General features: G+C 35.0%; 1 protein-coding gene across 1 annotated transcript in view; it reads right to left on the bottom strand.

Annotated features, from left to right (window-relative positions):
* Positions 1-1,615: 1,615 nt before the first annotated feature.
* The window catches only part of LOC113058569 (serine/threonine-protein kinase NLK-like), a 60,032-nt gene continuing 42,653 nt past the window's right edge, over positions 1,616-18,994 (bottom strand). Inside the window, exons 7-11 of the mRNA XM_026226576.1 lie at positions 17,034-17,135; positions 7,628-7,714; positions 6,922-7,120; positions 5,796-5,889; positions 1,616-4,529 (exon numbers count right to left, since the gene is read on the bottom strand). Of these exons, the coding sequence (XP_026082361.1) occupies positions 4,475-4,529; positions 5,796-5,889; positions 6,922-7,120; positions 7,628-7,714; positions 17,034-17,135 (537 nt within the window). The 3' untranslated portion in view covers positions 1,616-4,474. The remainder of the gene's footprint in view (positions 4,530-5,795; positions 5,890-6,921; positions 7,121-7,627; positions 7,715-17,033; positions 17,136-18,994) is intronic.

The following is an 18,994-nucleotide window of genomic DNA, read 5'->3' as shown; positions in this document are numbered from 1 at the left end:
CTGACCTTATAATAAAAGACGGTTAAGACTGCTTTGTTATGTGTGGGCTGATGGGTGACAGTGTTGTTTTGTACTTAGACTCTCCAAAAATGTAATAAACAACAACTGATTAATAGTAGTCATTGTTAATGTATCCCTTGCACCTTCACAATTTATCTTATCATATTATAGCTGTTGTCTAAAATATATATGACATTAGATCTGCACTGAGCAGATCTACTTCTATCACAAATTCCTTGGTAAAGGAATCTAACAATACTAGCATTAACTGTATAAAAATAATTATCATGTTTCATGATTCCTCTTGACACGTATTGTGATATATTATGGTAACAGATCATGTATTGAGTAGGGAAGAAAAAACAAAACAAAAAAAAACAACAAAAAAAAAAAAACATGACGCATAAATCAAAGTTGTCCTGAAGAAGGATCATTTAGAAACAAAGTTATTGAAAGGGGTGTCAACCCTTATAATGAGCTCAAATTTCTATAAGATGTTCCCCCAGGATCTGATAGCTTTTCTAATCTGTTTTTACTCTTCCATGATCACACTTATACATCTTGATTAGATTGAAACTTCAACAAAACCTGGTTAGACTACAAAAACGTTGCAAAAAAAAAAAAAAAAAAAACCAACCAAAGTTTGGTTCATGTGAATGTATCAGAATTAAGTGAACATTCTATTTTATCTCTACAATTTTTACTTCTTGGATAGAGAACATGCCAGATTATATGTATATTTGCTTTCAAGTTTAATACATTCCTTGAAGTCTTTCCTTTAATCTAATCAAGCTAAACAATTTAACAAAATAATGTTTTAATTCAGTGGTTCTCAACATTTTTCACTCAAAGGCCCTCCATTGTCCTTTATAATATTCATAGGCTCTTGAATTTCCAGTTGGTAACGATTTATTCATTAAGAATACAAATATTTTTACTCACAACTTCTGATAAAATATTGGCATAGCTAGTAAAATGAATATTTATAATATGTATAAAAAATAGGTTACCTCAGTTTCTAAAGAGTGAGGACCCTGGTCCTTCCAAAAAAAAAAAAAAAAAAACACTTGTTGCAAAGCGGACATAAAATAATAATATCTTAATTTTTATGTGTTTATTCCTTTTGACTTATTTTAAATCATTTTTAAGAAGCAGTTTTAATTGGTATTTGTTTTATACTGTTGATTATGTCCTGCCCTCAATTTCAGTCTCCTGACTACATCCTCTAGGAAGTGACATCATTTTGGTGTGAAAAAAAATATAAGCATAAGCATTAGCATTGTTTTACTCTGAAAGATTTGTATGACAATTTCAAAGTATGGTTAATATTAAAATTAACTTTAATTAGGCACCCTCATATAAGCCCAACTTTAACTTTCTATTTCCTTTCTATGAGACATCCTTGTTAACATAAGCACATAACAATAATTTTTTTAGAAACCAATATAAGCGAACACATTTTTAACCCTGAAAAAGAGAAACGAACCACCTTTCCAAATACTACCATTTGAAGTTCACTATTTGCCACTCGATTTAACTTGGTCATCAAATTTCCCCACAATGGAAAATGCATTAGTTTGAAGTTGTAAGCAAAATAAAGACAGAAACAACACACTTTTTAAAATGTCAACATTTAATGAGCTTCACCACTGTACTTCAAATCTACACTCTGAAAAGAGACCAGTGATTTTTCAAAACACACAAAACATCCACAGAGTCCTTCCGGTCCCTAAGAATCACCTCATCCGCTTTCAGGGCATTGAATGTGAATGTTATATTATAGTCATATATGTCGTAAAATGTTTTCAAATACCATTAACTTCAAACTTCCTCATAAAAACTTAACAGCAAGTGCAGTACCTTCCCTGTTTGGCCCGATCAAGCTTGTGTGTTAGTCTCTTCTCACAGGCTCTGTTTGAATCCGCGCGTTATCTTCGGTTCGCCCGATTCTTACGTTCTAACATTGCCATGGATTTTGTATGTTTATCTCATCCGATGGCTCTCGGTGAAGGATACCATGTTAATCGTCGTGGGTATGCTGTGTGATCTAACAGTCAAAGAACACTGGGGTGAGAACATGGTACTTTGTACAAGGGTATGATGATGGGAACCACCTCTAACCAATCGCAATTTTAATGACTTGATTTCTTTATACAGGATTTGATAGGAATATAAAAGTTGGAAGGGACATTCAAGTTTTCAATCTCCACATAAAAATAAAAGCGTGGAGGTAAACAACCAAGTCATTGAGCTCGAGAGGTAGAGACCAACAATGTGAATCCATTATATACATATACACAAACAGTTCAGTGTTTCTTTAAAGGAAGTTAATAATAATAATAATAATAATAATAATAATTAAAAAGGGCTCTACTTCAATACTCGTATCCACAGCTCTGCAGCACACAAGACACAATTAACATAATTGGTTATGTGTTTTTTGTTTGTTTTTGTACTTATACTGATTTGGATTATTTCTTTGTCTACACTTTCTAGTGCAGGGGGAAATAAAACGAAGAAGAAAAGAGAGGACAAAAATATGTACATTTATATTTATATAAGTCTAAAAAATAAAATACAATTTCACAGCCCTAAAAAATGTGCAGGCTAATTCAACTTCTATACAGCAGTATTACATTATTATTAATATTGGTTTTTTTGGCGATTTTTTTTTAGGGTTTTATTTTTCGTGGATGTTTCATTTCTATTGAAACCTATCTGCTACTCATTTATTTACAAACCAAAGTCAGTGGATCATGGGAAAGCATGCCATAGCACATTGAGGAAGAAATAAAAAATTATTCTCTAAAAATATATTAAATATTTTCCATTTGTTTTCTTTTAGTCCGAGACAGGGACAGAAAGCATTATGGGAAATTTAAGCATGGTACAGAGAGTGAAAACTACTCCCGATTTCTTTCCAGGCCAACAATACACGCCATTTCCCAGGCATCCTTTTCAGATCCATCATCGCCATCGGGCTCTGGAGGAGGGCTAAAGTAGACGACACTGAACTGACATCTACAGGATCCCTAGCGTGATGCCACACTCAGTTTTAAACATGCACGGGGGTCCATACATGCACTCGCAATGGCGTCACTTGTCTTCACAGACAAAGTTTTGTAACATACCATTGCAATTATGGAATGGTTTGATAGACCAACAGTTCAACCTATTATTCATAGGTTTGCTAATTTGTATACATTTTTTAGGCTTTAATTGGGTTTGCATGCTATTCTAGATACTCCATCAGGAAGAGCAGGGTTCAAAGGTCATCTGAAAACAAACCTCCGCATGACATTTTGCTACATGCTAGATGGGTTTTCAGTCTCAGTAAAAGACAAGCAACTGCGAGATTGCTGGACACGCTCACTTCAAATAAACCCTTTTAGTACGAGCATTTTGCCTCGGGCCAATTGCGTGCTTTGGTTCCTTTTGAGTCATTGTGCCGTTTAATCACCCAACCAAAGCACTAAATACTGACACAACACATCCAGATTCAGGAGTACTAAGAGAAGCCTATGAATCAGTATCTGTGCCAAGTGCTGCGCTAAGGAATACTCAATTTGTTCCTGACGAAGTTGAATATGAGACTGAACGCGAGATTCGAACAAAGACAATTTGATCGAGAAACAAAGAAATAATGCAGATGACAGCAAAAATGAAAGAAAGTCATAAAAATCACACCTCCGTCGAAGGCAAAAAAAAAAAAAAAAAAGCAATGAGCAGCTCACTCTAGAAGAATGAGTGGTCACAGTTGTTAGGATGCGGTCACATTAGTGATATGACGATTTTTACATTTTTCTGTTTTTAATAGCGTAGATGTATTAAACACACAAAACGCACAGGTTCCTGAAACAAACGGATTTTGCTCTCAAAATTTGGAGTAGCGGTTAATGTGACCGCACCTTTTTAACGAGGGCCGTAACCTTAATTCACAAGGCCCGGGACATATTTATATGGATGGTCCTTATGAACAGGCTACTCATGAGGACAACGTTTTTTTCGCCCCAAGACGGCGACCCTGGTTCTATCATGTCGTGAATGAAAAACAGATTCAGAGGAACTTGTCTTTCCAAACTGCATGAAGCACTGCACTTCCTGTTTCCATGAATAAATAAAGCATGATTACTCGCAAACATAATCATGATGAGATTTCCTTCAGGGATACTGCACAGATTCTGCCACCCTGCTGTTCAAAATACATTCAAGTCCACAGGGGTCAACTTCATCTGCCGAAAGTACAGGTTCGTACCCTTCACAAACCTTTAGTATACTACTACAGAGCAGTGGGTATGTACGAACGGACCCCCCCCGTGACATGGGGGACATGGCTAGTCCTAGACTCCAGTGAAATGCTACGCAGGTTTTGGGGATGTCTGGGGGTCAGTAGTCCGGGGGGCGAGGTGGTGGGCGCGGGGCGGGCTGCAGGAGGGATGTCCACCACCACTGTTATCAATGCCGCCATCCTCAGCTACTCCCAAACTAGAGGAGATGGAGGCATCTCAGAGGGCTGAGCTACTGTTGAGCTGTGGACAGAAATAAAGGGGATTGTTATGTCTTGCTTTAAGATTAAGAGGATGTCTCCATCTAGTGTTGAAACACTGAGAAATAAGTTTTAAAAAAAGCTCTAGATTTGTTAGAACACAAAAAGTTGCAGTAGGTGTAAGCAATAACAGTTAGAAACTATATGAAACACAGTTTTATGCAAAAGGTGTGCCCTAATATTAAACAATGGCATGTTGCTTTCTACCCAAAGCACTTTAAAAACATGGCTCCCCTTCAAAAACTTGACATTCACGCTCACTGGCTTTGATTCGGCATGTATGTTAAGGTGAATCTCACAAAATGTCAACAGCTGTCTGGCTCTAATTTCATTTCAAAATTAATAGTAATAATTAAAAGAGTATGTTGATTATGAAAAATCATTTGTTGCAATAAAGAAAACTAAGCTTATTTTTTGAAGGCCCAATACATTTTTGCATTACAGTATTTTCAAATGGATCACATGTAAACCAATACCACAATTGTCAGTAGCTTTTGTAATGTAAAAAATCGAATTCAGACTTCTGAAATTAAAAATCTAAATGTTTTAAATAAAAATTAAATAACATATGTGACCCTGACAACGCTGAAAGCTGAATAAATAAGCTTTACAATGATGTATGGTTTATTAGGATCTGACAATATTTGGCCGAGATAAAACTATTTGAAAATCTGGAATCTGAGGGTGCAAAAAAAATCTAAATACTGAGAAAATTGCCTTTGAGGTTGTCCAAATAAATTCTTAGCAATGCATATGACTAATCAAAGATTGGTTTTTGATATATTTACAGTAGGAAATTTACAAAATATCTTCATGGAACATGATCTTTACTTAATATCCTAATGATTTTTGGCATAAAAGAAAAGTCGATAATTTTGACCCATACAGTGTTTTTTTGGCTTTTGCTAAAAATATACCCCAGCGGCTTAAGGCTTTGTAGTCCAGGGTCACATATTATAAAAACAACAACAACAAAAAAGTTAATATGTAAATAACAACGATATGTATACATAGAAGCTGTCATACCTTTCCTGAATTACATTTATGTAAATTATGCTATATATATATATTCATATTACAGTGATGAGAAGTTTTGTGATGAAAAAATATCACAGTGCGAACATTTTAAAGGTCCTAAATACAGGACTGATTTCTTTATGCCATTTGTTTTGGGTGCACATTATAACCTGGACACGATCATGAGATCACTCATAAGCAGCAGATTATGTAAAGTGGAGGGTGGCCTCACCTGATAAAGCTTTTGAAGGCAGCTGATTGGGGGTTGATACAGAGCGGTACCCGGTTCCCCTTCTGCTGCTCCAGGATGAACTGATGAATGATCTCTGTGTGGGGAATAAAATAGAAGAGATGATGAGAAATAAGGAATAATTTATAGTTTACAGTTATAAATAACAGTTTAGAAGTTGCATGCTATCATGGTTAGAAGAAGAGTTAACAAAACAATTCAAGCACCTCTGCTGTATTCCTGTTAAATAAAATCTGACATTAGGCTGAGTAAATGACAGCTAGACAGCAAGCCATACCTCAGTAGTTCACACAATTTTGTCATCATTCCTTGTGACAAAAAAAAAAAAAAAAAAAGTACACCTCACAGATTTGTATCTAAATTTAGATCTAGAATTTTGTATTTTTAGGGACAAATCTAAATTATGAATGAAACACTGAATGAAACAAATCTATTCTAGCAGTAACCTTACAGGTTAAAGAGGATTCTACAGGCAGACAATACTATCTGTAATATCTTTTAAAGCTCTTAACTCTTTATTTTAGCATACAAGCGATTAAGCTTAAAACTAGCTCGGCCAATGTGGAAAGTCCTCATGTGTCGATCCAAGAGGGGTTCCCCCCGCATCCAAACACGGTTGCCTACCCTAAAGCGCTTTAATTCTCCAGGCGGTCGGCTCCATCCACACTGACTAATCCTCCGGTGGAAACACGTTGCACACAGGATGGAGGAAGAGGAGGGAGGGTGAAGGGCAGAGTTATTTTGAGCCGACGGCACAGTAAGCCTGCTTTTAGCGACAGGCTCTCACTAATACCCGCTGACAGTGGAAGGCAAGCACAGTTCCAGGGCCCCCGAATGAAGGGTGAAAACAAGGGACAAAAACAACAGGAGCAGCGGGGGATATGAAGCTGGAGACGCTCAGCAAGACTTCTGATTAACACGCGGTGACATGACGGGCACATGCTCTCAAATAGATCTTTAGCTCCTGAACACGCTGTCTACAAACCGAGGGTGGTCAGGACAAAAGGTTAAATGAATAGACCAACAATGCTTGTCTCAAGTGTTGTATAATATGTACAGCAATCAGCACAAGGTGTAATACAATTGAATTGATTATAAGCGCGCTCACCTTTGACCTGCCGAACTGACGTCAGGTTTTTCTCAAAGCCGTCATCAAACTTGGGGTTCGTGACAGGCTCAAAGTCACTGGTGTAGACGCGGCCGGAGGAAGTGGTGTAGCAGCATTTACACATGCAGGTGTGGTACCGCAGACGCCCCTCGTCCAGATATGGGTGTGCCAGTGCATCTTTTGCAGAGATCCGCTTCGACTGTATTGGAAAACAGATTTTTTCGAATTGAACGTTCTTTTTAAAAATGCAAAAAAATTATCTGTTTTACACAGTTTTATATAGTTTAATTTATTTTTAAATGAAAAAAGTGTATATATATTTCATATATTTTAAATTATTTACATAATATATATTTTCATTTTAGCAATATATAATAATTTATAGTAAATTTTTAAATTTCAAAATGAAATGAACATGAGTATAAATCTTAGAAATAGATTAAAATACATTTTAATAATAAATAATCATTATATGAATTTATAATATACATATTAAAATAAATATATAATAATAAAACAGAAATATATATTTTTTATTTAGTTTCATTACAACCTTGTCAAGTAAACAAAAGTGTGTTTTAAAATATGAATCTAATATGGTCTACTGTATATTGATGAATTGTAGCATGTAGTTTGGTTTGTAATGTTCCACCACTTTAGATTGTGATGTTACAGTTTATGTGAATAAAGTATCAAGAACACTTACTGGGTCAAAGACCAGCATCCTGCAGAGGAGGTGAACGGCCTCATGGGTTGCTTGACTGGACAGGGTGTACAGGACAGGAAGCGAGGGCTGCAGGAAATAGCATGATCAGTATAGTCTCCAAGTATCTGACCCCTTTTACCAACCAATATACTCAAAGATTGGCAGAAACAAACTAGTATGTAATCACTGTTTCAATTTTGGGAAAGACCACAAGTAAAAATGTAAAAAACCTATATTGATCAATTCATGTGACTAAACAAATGTGGAAACACTGTATAAAGTGTGGGAACGAACATGATTTAGAAACATGACCAGCTCTGAACATTTTCATCCTGTTTTGAGAAGCGGTCAAAACATACGAACAGCTTCCTATAAGCACGTCATGTGATCCCGAGCGGTTGTTCAGCTGCACGTAACAGTCTCAGGAATGTAAGACATTCCTCTCAGTAGCACTAGCACATGATCCTTGCGCCAATAGCCGCACACTTATCTGAGGATGTAGGACAGCGAAGACAATGTGCCGGGATATTTTTAACTGCGTCTAATTATCCCCCCTCCCATGCCAAGCCCCCAGCCGGCTCGCCAAAGAGTTGATTGAAAAAGCCCACTGGTAATTGCATGCTTTCCCTGGTTAGGTTCTTTGAGCCGAGAACAGATGTGAACAATGTCTGGTGATTCACCATTTAAATAGGAATGACGTATTGTCAGGGCTGACTGTGTAGCTGATGGAGGTGAAGGTGTCGGGCGAGAGATGGAGGAAGAGGATGGGAAAGGACCGAAAGCTCTCAGACATAACTAGAGCCAAACGGAAACGAGGTGTTCTATTATTTAAAGTGATCAGACCTTCAGGGAAGGAAGAATCTGAGTCATATCTACGGACCAAAATAGCATAAAGACTCAAAAGTGGGCAATATCCCATAAATTGCATAGCAACATGCTAAAAATCACTCTGAACACCTTAGCGTGTACATAGCAACGTCATGGCTACTACCCAAAACACCCTAAAGATACATAAATATATTTCTTTACAAAAGAAGGGAAATAAAAACACAAATTCACTGGCAAATGATAAGATAATTTTAATAATATTCAAAGAAAAATATGTGCACACACTACTTTAGGCAGGTGCTCGATCAAATTAAGTACTTCATTATAAGTGAACAAAAATCGGCACATTGTCACTGCTTGCTCCCCAAAATAAATTAAATGTATTTGATTTTAATAATACACTTTAAACATAATACATGTAATACAAATAAAACATAAAACTACTAAAAATAATATAACATAATAAAAATATGAATAATTAAAAACATTAAGTTTCACACTTAATTTCACACTATTGTTCAAAAATTTGGAATCAGTAAGTGCTTTTAATTCCTTTTTTTTTTGAAGATGCTCAAAATATCATTATATTGTAAATTATAATAAAAATATTGAAATTAAAAATGTAATTACTGATTAATACCTAATTACATTTAAATAATACAAATATTTTCCTTAAAAATGCCTTTTTGCGTAAATGTATTTTAAAATGTAATTTATTCCTGTGATGGCAAAGCTATGTTTTTTAAGAGACATACAGATTAAGAAATCATTCTTATATGCTGACTCGCTGCTCAAGAAACATTTCATATTATTATCAATGTTAAAAACTGTTGTACTGCTTAATATTTTGCATAACATGTCTTTGAGTTTTTACAAGAATTTTACAAAAACACAACACAAATCATCAGAACGTACCCAAGACAGGATTAAAAAAAACAAACTAAAAAAGACTAATCATGTATTAATTTACATTCTTAAGTTACATTCTATAACTTCACACATCTAAATATTCTTTCTTAAGTAGACAAAGAGACAAATTGTCTGCTTAAATACTCAATACACACAATACAGGACATAGAGGAATTAGAGACAAAGTAAATTGAGAAACATATCGAGTCAGCTGCTTAAATATTTCAATTTAAAAGTCTTTACTGTCATTTTTAAATAAATTAAAGCATCGTTGATGCAGTATTAGCTTCAGTATTAGTACATATATTTACATATACATATATATATACATATATATATATATATATATATATATATACATATACATATATACATATATATACATATACATATATACATATATATATATATATACACATATATATATATATATATATATATATATATATATATATATATATATATATATATTACTGACCACAAAATTTTGAACTCTAGAAAAAGATCTAAAAAGATCAAGAGTAGTTTAGTAAAAATTTTCTGTACTGTATAGTTTTAATCCACAAAAAAAAAAAAAAAAATGCTTATAAGAGCTACACATACAGGAATTGGACTAGATTGTGTCGTATGATTCTAATATACTAAAAACAACTCGCTCCTTATTTGTGTTGGAGTATCTGTGCCAAACACGAGAAACTGAAAACCACACTAAATCCTTAACCCACATATGTCCAAATTGTGATAAGAATTTTACATACACATTCATAATCTAACAAACATTCTGTGCATGCATATCATTAAGTCTTGGGGCAGTATTTTTTATGATTTTATTCAGGAGACATAAGGAGACATAATATTGTTCAGTCACAGAAAAGACATTTAGAATTTTACAAAAGATGTCCATTTCAAATCATATCTGCTCTTTTGAAATATCATTTGACAATAAGACATGTTTTCTGAGCAACAAATCAGCATATTCAAATGATTTCTGCTCACGTGACACTGAAGACTGGAGCAATGACTGCTGACAATTCAGGTGTCATCACAGAAATAAATTATATTTAAACTCAAGAATTATTTATTTTGAAAGTGACACAAAGAAGAACTAAGACAAAGAATATTGGAATTGGAATTTGGAATTACAAAATTGCGTAATTGCGTAAATGCTGCCTGTATACACTGTGCTTTGTTTATCACCTCAGCAACTGTAACCATCTGGTTTCTACATTCAGTGCTTTCTGTTTGCATGTTAATGCACAGTTCTGCTAACGCACAATTTCTAACCATTTGTGGACTTCCTTCCATGCCTGCATCTGTAATGGCAAGAAATTAAAGAAAGCACTTATATGGGGATACTTAGGGGCGTATATGCTAAACACTACTGCAGGCACACTGTCCCTCATTTACAATAACACTGATTCATCAACAACTCCTGTATGAGACTCTATTCTGTGCACATACTACAAGTGAAAACATTGAAATGCTAAAATGTTTTCGAATGAGACTCATTGTGTGGAAAGCAGAGAGGAAAAAGAGAAAGAAGAGTGGCGCTCTGAGATAAAATATCATTCATCCAAGGCAGGGGTGTTGCTCCTCCAACCTTCAAGCTGTGTGAAAGCATATTTGTTTCCGGTTTCACTAGAATGGTAGCACTTAGCGCTGGTTTGCGAGCGGGAATGGAGACGGCGCTGAACTCCATATCCGATAGAGATATAAGATTAGAGCCTATATGGTAAGGAAGAAGTTCCCTAAAGCCTCTGAAGGATCTCATTTCAAAACAGCCCAAATCAGATCTTCTCTATTTATAGCAAAAAATTAAATAAAAACAAGGAACAGGGCGTAAAAAGTGTTTGAGGCCTGCGACGTTGAAGCCAACATCAAGATGAACACATTAATGACGGGGTCTTTTAAAATGTAAATTAGGAGCTGTGAAAACATCACCTTGTCAAAACAATGTTAGCAAGAGAGCTGAGCTTCAGATGCTTTGACAGAAAAGGAACAATATAGCCGTGGCGAACAATATTAACAATGATTATGTTAACATTTTGAAAAATGACATATTATAAATGTATAAGGGTACTAGAAAGAAGAATATCTATATTCTTAAGAGTATTTTTGCCACTCAAAGAAAACTTACTCAGCCAATGCCAATACATGAAGAATGTATCTTGATGATGTGCTTTATACTGAAAATACTTTATATATACTTTATAATGAAAATTGGGGGTGGGGGGGTCTTTGCTTGACATAATGTAAAGTTGAAAAAAAGTTTATTATAGTTCATTGAAACTGAAACTAAAACCAAGACCATAAAAAAAAAAAAAAAACATTCTCGTTACTTGAAACAAAATAAAATATTTTAAATAGTGATTTCAGCTAGTTACCAAGGCACATTTCTCATTTGAATTTAGTTTAGCTTGTTGTACTAAAATAACTAAATAAAATGTAATAAAAAATGAAATAAAATGAATAAAACTATACATATTTAACTAAAATTTAAATGAAACAGAATATACATTTACTGATTCTGAACTGATTTAAAATACAAATAAAAATACAGATTAAATGTAATTATATATTTGTTAATAAAAAGTGTTAAGAACATTAATTTCAATATGAATAATAATAATAATAATACTTAAAATAATTTTTTCTACTATTGTGTTTTTATTGTTAAAGTGCGTAAAGTAAAATCAATGAAGAAAAGTGCATGTACTGTATGATTATTCATATACATGGCTTATTTATTCTTAATACATTTTTAAATATATAAACGACAAAAAAGACAGTTCAACTAAAAAGCAAATATTAATGTACAATATTATTTGTCTATACAATATGTGTCTCGTCTCGTCCTAATGATGCTAAATAAGTGACAAATTACATACTTATTATTATTATTTTTTTTTTGTGTACTTTACATTTAATGTCCCTTTGTGTTAGTTTATCACACAGGAAAAAGTCAATGATTCATCAGCTAAATAGCATGAATGTGCAAAAAAAAAAAACCTGTGCCTGTCTCAATAATGAACACTGGTTATTACATGGCACTATCACACCAACAGGGGGAAAATAAAAGGTCCACCATCTGTTAGCAGGTGCCACAGAGTTCAGTTTGTGGCGGATATCAGGCTACGCAGCCCCTGGTGACGTAGGATGGGCCACATCTGCTCCAGCTCTGCACTCGGTCAGCATGCAAGACCCCCTATAGCCAATAAACAGCACCCCCTCTCCTCATTCTTCTTCTTTACTGTAAGCCCACCCAGCACTGGGTTCATCACTTTCTGACCTGAGTGCGTATGCGCGTGTGTCCTGTCAGAACGCATGTACATGGAAATCTGATCTGATCATGTTGCCTCTCTGCTAAGGCGGAAAAATCAGCATGGACCCGAGCATACATCTGTTTTCAAGAGCTCCCTGCTGGCTTTTACATCCACAACAGACAGGTGGTGGAACCACATTCAGGTGACTTACGACCAGGATATGTGAGCAGAGCTCCACTCCACTCACCCGGCCTACAACCAACAAGAGCAAAGTGTTAATGTGCAGAGGAGGCACTAGCAAAATCGATTAGAAGTATCAGTTCTGTCCAAGGGGTTTCTCCTACCCAGGTTTGCATCAACGTGTGTTTGTATTGTGTTGTCTTTACCCAACTACACACAAAAGCAAACATACAGCATGACCTGTGCAGTTTAATTTATATAAACGTAACTTAAATAAGCAGTTTCTTTTAATGAATCAGTCAAAAATAATCATAAGTTATCAGTTTAGATCAGCCTACATATAAATCCATCATATCAGTTAACAAATTAACATTTGACTCCATTGCTGACAGGATGTTTATATGAAAAAAAAAACAGTTAAATAAAATGGGATATGTATATATATTATATATATATATATATATATATATATATATATATATATATATATATATATATATATATATATATATATATATATGTTATAATATACACACACACACACACACACACACACACACACACACACACACACATATATATATATATATATACACACATAAAAAAGACCAGTTTTAATGGGAAGAGTATAATTTAATTGTATCATTAATAATTGCATAACAATTAGATCCAATATTATTAATAATACAATTAAGAATTTAAAAAAGGCAATAATATTATTATACTTGAATAATAATAATAAATAAATTATTATTATTATTAGTAGTAGTATTTTTATTATTATTATGATTATTATTATTACAGATGATTCTATAATAAATTATTGAAAAATATATTAAATAATACAATTATGAAAAAAATATTATTTTCAATAATAATTGTAAAATTTTTAAGTTAACTAAATTGGGTCAAGTGTGGTTTAAGGTGTACTTGATGCCGAAGTCTACATCTAATCTTCAACTGAATTAATTGTTGCTAAGGAGGAACAATGTACTGTATATATTAACGGGATCTTATTTATTGCTTGGATTTCTTATAGGAAGAGGTCCTTGATTAACCATTGTGGTCTTTCTGTTAGAGCTGATTGACAAATGCACTCTTGCTGGTTTAGCTAGTTAAGAAGCCTGGTAAGGACACGAACACACTAGCATCCAAATCACAAACTATGCTGAACTTTTAAATAGAGCAGATACACAACAACCTCTCACTTTCTGTCTCTCTGTCTATATGACAGTAAAGGTAGGGTCTCTTTATATCCTCCCACTCCAGCTTAGGCTAAAAGCTTCCTCTCTTTCTAGTAATGCCAAGAGTCTTGCAAAATTAATAGAAGTAATGAGGTCCCTTGTGGAGGCAGCCAAGTTGATCTTAAGAGCGAGACCTCTATTTAGATCTCACAAGTCCTGCTCTCTATCGGACAAACCTCGTCTCGTTCTTCCTCCCGCCTATCCACTCAGGCAAATCCTGAGCGACTGTCTCTATCTTGAGCACAGGCATTAAAGCATAGCACATCTCCCACCACTGTTGTTGAGAACTACGCTACGAAATGCCTCGTGAAATCGCTCTGCCAGACTCTCTGGAGACTCTCCTCTCTCTGCCATCTTTTTCACTCAAAGCCTTCTTGATAAGCTCTTCACTTTCACAAAAGTGGAGGTGGAGGTCTGGTGTGCCATATTCACCAGTCATTAAGACTTCAGCAGAGTTTGCCCTCTGAACAGATAACATGTTTTTCTATTCAAAAACGAACAATATTTATTTTCAGTAAAACTACATGAAATTAAGTAGTTTACGTTTTTAACTACTGCTTATGATTTTTAAGATATTAACATTTAAATAATAAAAAAGTAATTAACATTTAATACAGACGTTTATTACATAGCCCAAGTTATTTATACTGTATATCATAAATAGTAAAAAAAAAAAAAAAAAAAGATTTTTGCAAAAGATTTTCATTCTTAATCATCATCATAAAATTATCATTTATAACAATAAAAATAGTAGTAAATAAAAACAAATGATAACTAGCTTATAAAAAGTTATCAGATAAATTAGGTATTATAATATTTGGATTTATTTTACAAAATATAATAATAGATGATAAATAGGTAATGAGTTATCAGATAAATAATATTTTATTATAATATTTGGATTTATTATACAAAATAATAATAAATATTACTGCTACCACACAAATAATAATAAATTATATAAAAAATAAAATATTTTATTATATTTTTACTTAATATACATTATTAAAAATAATAATAATAATATAATTAAAGTGACACTCAGCCAAGTATGGTGACCCATACTCAGATTTGTCATTTGTGCTCTGCATTTAACCCATTCAAAGTGCACACACACACACACACACACACACAATCACACACACACACACACACAAACACACACACACAGCAGTGAACACACACCGTGAACACACACTCAGAACAGTGGGCAGACATTTATTACACAGTTCTCAGTCTCCAAAACCTGCTACATGTAATGTGAAGCTCAGCTGATCTACATGATTTAAAACATCCTGCTCTAGGGCCAGTTGACCACACACAAATGTCAGTATGAGTGTGTGTGGGTAGTTGGCCGGGATTTAAGGCTGGCGAATGTTGACTGGAGAAACAAGTGCCTCTTCACATATAGGCCTAAATGGTAAAAACTTTCTCAAGCCTAGCAGGTGCATGTCTGTATGCATGTGTGCAAAGGAGGCGGGCTTCTTGGTGAGTCGCCAGGCATCAGGTCGATGCGAAGCAAGAAGCAAAGGTCCACAGTCCTTGCGCTGCAGTTCCTGTTCTCTGCAGGGTAACGCCTTCTCAGCCTAGCTGTCCAGAGCCACAGAGCCAATACCCAGCACCAAATCACACATACACACTCACAAACATGCACATATTCTCACTCGCACACTGAAAACAGCTTTCTATATACTGAAAACCGGGAGCTTTTCAGTTGATCAAATGAGCTGCAAAGAAACGAATAGGCACTTGGAGATGGAAAAAATATTTCTAGACTTTCATAAATTCATAAGGGCACATTTAAGGCATACAGCAGAAGATCAAATCGGAAGTGTGCGACTTGTGAGTCACTATTAATAAAAAGAAATTGCAAAAATAATGACTTTTTGGAAAAGTTTTCCTATTGGCTGGACAACCAGATAAGCCCCGCCCTAGTACCTCTGCATTTTAAACTGGAGGTAAAAGAAAGTCTTTTTAGACTTAAAAATTATATTTTCCATATTATTATTTCACTAGTTTCTTAATTATGTTGTTCATTAATGAGTCATTGGGCCCTATCTTGCACCCAGCGCAATTGACTTTGTACACCAACGCATGTGTCATTCCTATTTTGCACCTGCGCAAAGCGCGCTTTTCCCTCCACAGAAGCACGTCGCTAAACTAGTGAATGAACTTGCGCTCCCTGGGCGGTTCAGCGCAAAAAAGGAGGCGTGTTCCGGCGCAAACGATCCCTGGTGCTATTTTGTTGTTCCATTAAACAATTGCGCCACTGACCAGAAAAAAACTAGTCTAAAGTCAGTGGCGCGTTTGCGCGTTGTTCATTATGCTATTTTAAGGGCGCATGCTGGACCATAATGTATAGCGTGCACAACGCGCATACACTTTGCTCATGTAATCTACACAGATGCAACAGTTATTTTTGCAAATCATAAATTGTTACACTAAAAAAATATTAACACATGAGATGACGGAAATCATTGTGGTGTGCCACGAAGATGTGAACAAAATAGGCATAAATCTAGCTTACAAATTATTCAGGCTAATTATTCTCCCATCCCCATACAACACAACTTCTCTGTCTTTCACTGCTCTTACAAGAACATCAGTCTCCTCGGCTGTGAACCGCTCCTGGCGTGCGCCTGGTAAATACGCCATAATAATAGCAATCCATAATGGAGCTTGCGCACCTGCTTTTAAAGGGAATGTTGGATGACGCTCTGATTGGTTTATTTCACGTTACGCCCAAACCACACCTATGAATAATGAAGCTACTTCAGACCAACCCACTTTAGATTTGCGCCGGGCGCAAGAGCCATTTATCCCGCCGGGAAAATAGCAACAGCGCCGAGACCCGCCCACAAACTTACTTGCGCTTCGCGCTTTGACACTTGCGTTTCAGATCGTTAAAATAGGGCCCATTGTCTTTCGAATGTCGCTTTGAACACAATGTGCCTGGTTTTTGGGACTGGATTTCAGACTCACCTGTTTATGTGGTCCTCTCAGGATGTGAGCTCTGGCCCCCTCACACGCCGTCCTCATGGCCTCCAGAGACGGAGTCCCCAGCAGATCTGTGATCAAGTCCAGCTAGTATATAACAAGAAAAGGAAGAGCAGATGAGTGATGTAAAAAAAGATGTAGAAAACAAGCACTTTATGCATATATTCTCCTGAAATCCAGGAATTCTTTTTTTAGCCACTGTAGCAAATGTTTATATGTTCTTAATTTATTTTGCTTTTCAGGAATACCACATATTTAGGGATGCGATACATATGCCAAACAATAAATTTAATAATAATAACACTTACTATAACAATTATTTTTTGCAATTTACTTTGGTTCTAAACAGACAACATTATTATGCCATCATTAAACAGTTGGGTCTCAGACATAAACTTATGTAAATAAACAGAAAGTTCTGATTTAAAGCACAAACATAACTGAATATAATAAAAGACTAGGAGAAGGACAAAGGGAAAAATAAGAAACTAGATAAATGTTCATTTTCTGTACATTAACAAACTGGAGCAGAACCATGTTCAGGTAAATCAAATTCTTTACTGGAGAGAATTTTATGAGTCTTAAAGGGGATGTTGATGTGCTGTCGGTGCACATTCAGGGCTGTTTGGACACACACACACACACACACACACACTGAGAGGAACAGCCAGTCCCAGAGCCTCTGACACACTGCAGGGCCTGTATTATTAGAACATATGGCTCATATTCTTCTGTGTGAAATACATACAACTAAAACTAAAAAGTTCATCTGTAAAGATACTTCTCAAAGAATTTCTCACTTGCATAATACATGATTTTGAGATTCTGAACAAAATTATAGAAGAAGCCTCTGTGCAAGTGTGAAAGCTAGAGACATGCTGTCTGAGCTGCAAACACACAGGCATGGAGGACAGAGGACTTCTGGGTCACGGCCACACTGGGGCTTCGGTTCAACAGAGCCTTGAGCTGCCCCGCTCGCTCATTAGCACAGCTGTACAACATCTGCCAAAAATACTGTATGTCAAGGTAACATGTTTAGCATCAGTGTCCAAGACGTTCTGATTTCACTAAGAATGTCACAAAGCTGTTTATCTATAAAAGCACTACTAATATAACTTTTCTTGAATTATTAAATATCAAACCATTCTATTAAATTATAGAATTACATTTTTTTTTTTTTTTAAGAAAACCAAAATTCCAAACAATACCAGACTAAGTAATGGTTCCAAAGTGAATGTCAAGGAATGAATATAAATATTTAACACAATACATGTATAGAAAATACTTCTTACTTGTCATGATGGCTGTATTCTTAATTAAAAATATAAACATTTACTACTATATATTTTATATAATAATTTTAGAGGCATAATGTGAGAACTATTTCACCACATAGACTTCTGGGAAAAAAATGCTATAAAGCACATAAGTAGTGAATTTTGATGTAAAAGCTGTCAGAATGTTAACAAGAAAAATCTCTTTGAAAAGATTAGCAACTTTAACAGCTTATTCATTTGCTTGAGTCACATAATTTATGTCAGACAAAGAAGGCAGGCTTCAGTTCTTGCAATTGAATCCATGCAATATGCTGCTGTTCCTAGGGAAATTAATTGGTTAGAAAGATTTTTGTATTTGGTGAGTGTTAATTGTGGACCCTGATAAAGAAGGGTCTACTAAACACATATGAGAGGCCAAAGGATCCACAATCTGCAATGATCCACAAATACCAGAAAGTGAGCAGTTAGATGTTTCCCTTAAAACAGACTGTGAGTTTAGGAAAAGATATACCTTATCAATATCAAATACATAACGTCCTGGATGTTCACCTTAGCTGTTCTACCCCTACAACAAAAATCAGAAGGTTCTAACTGGCTGATAACAATGTTGTTCCAAGTACAATAACTAATGTTGATACAGGAACATGTTGTACTTGATGATTTGTGTGA

This window comes from Carassius auratus, chromosome 40 (assembly GCF_003368295.1).
Source record: "Carassius auratus strain Wakin chromosome 40, ASM336829v1, whole genome shotgun sequence".
In the NCBI taxonomy this organism is placed as follows: Eukaryota; Metazoa; Chordata; class Actinopteri; order Cypriniformes; family Cyprinidae; genus Carassius; species Carassius auratus.
This window is presented reverse-complemented; position numbering and strand designations above follow the sequence as displayed.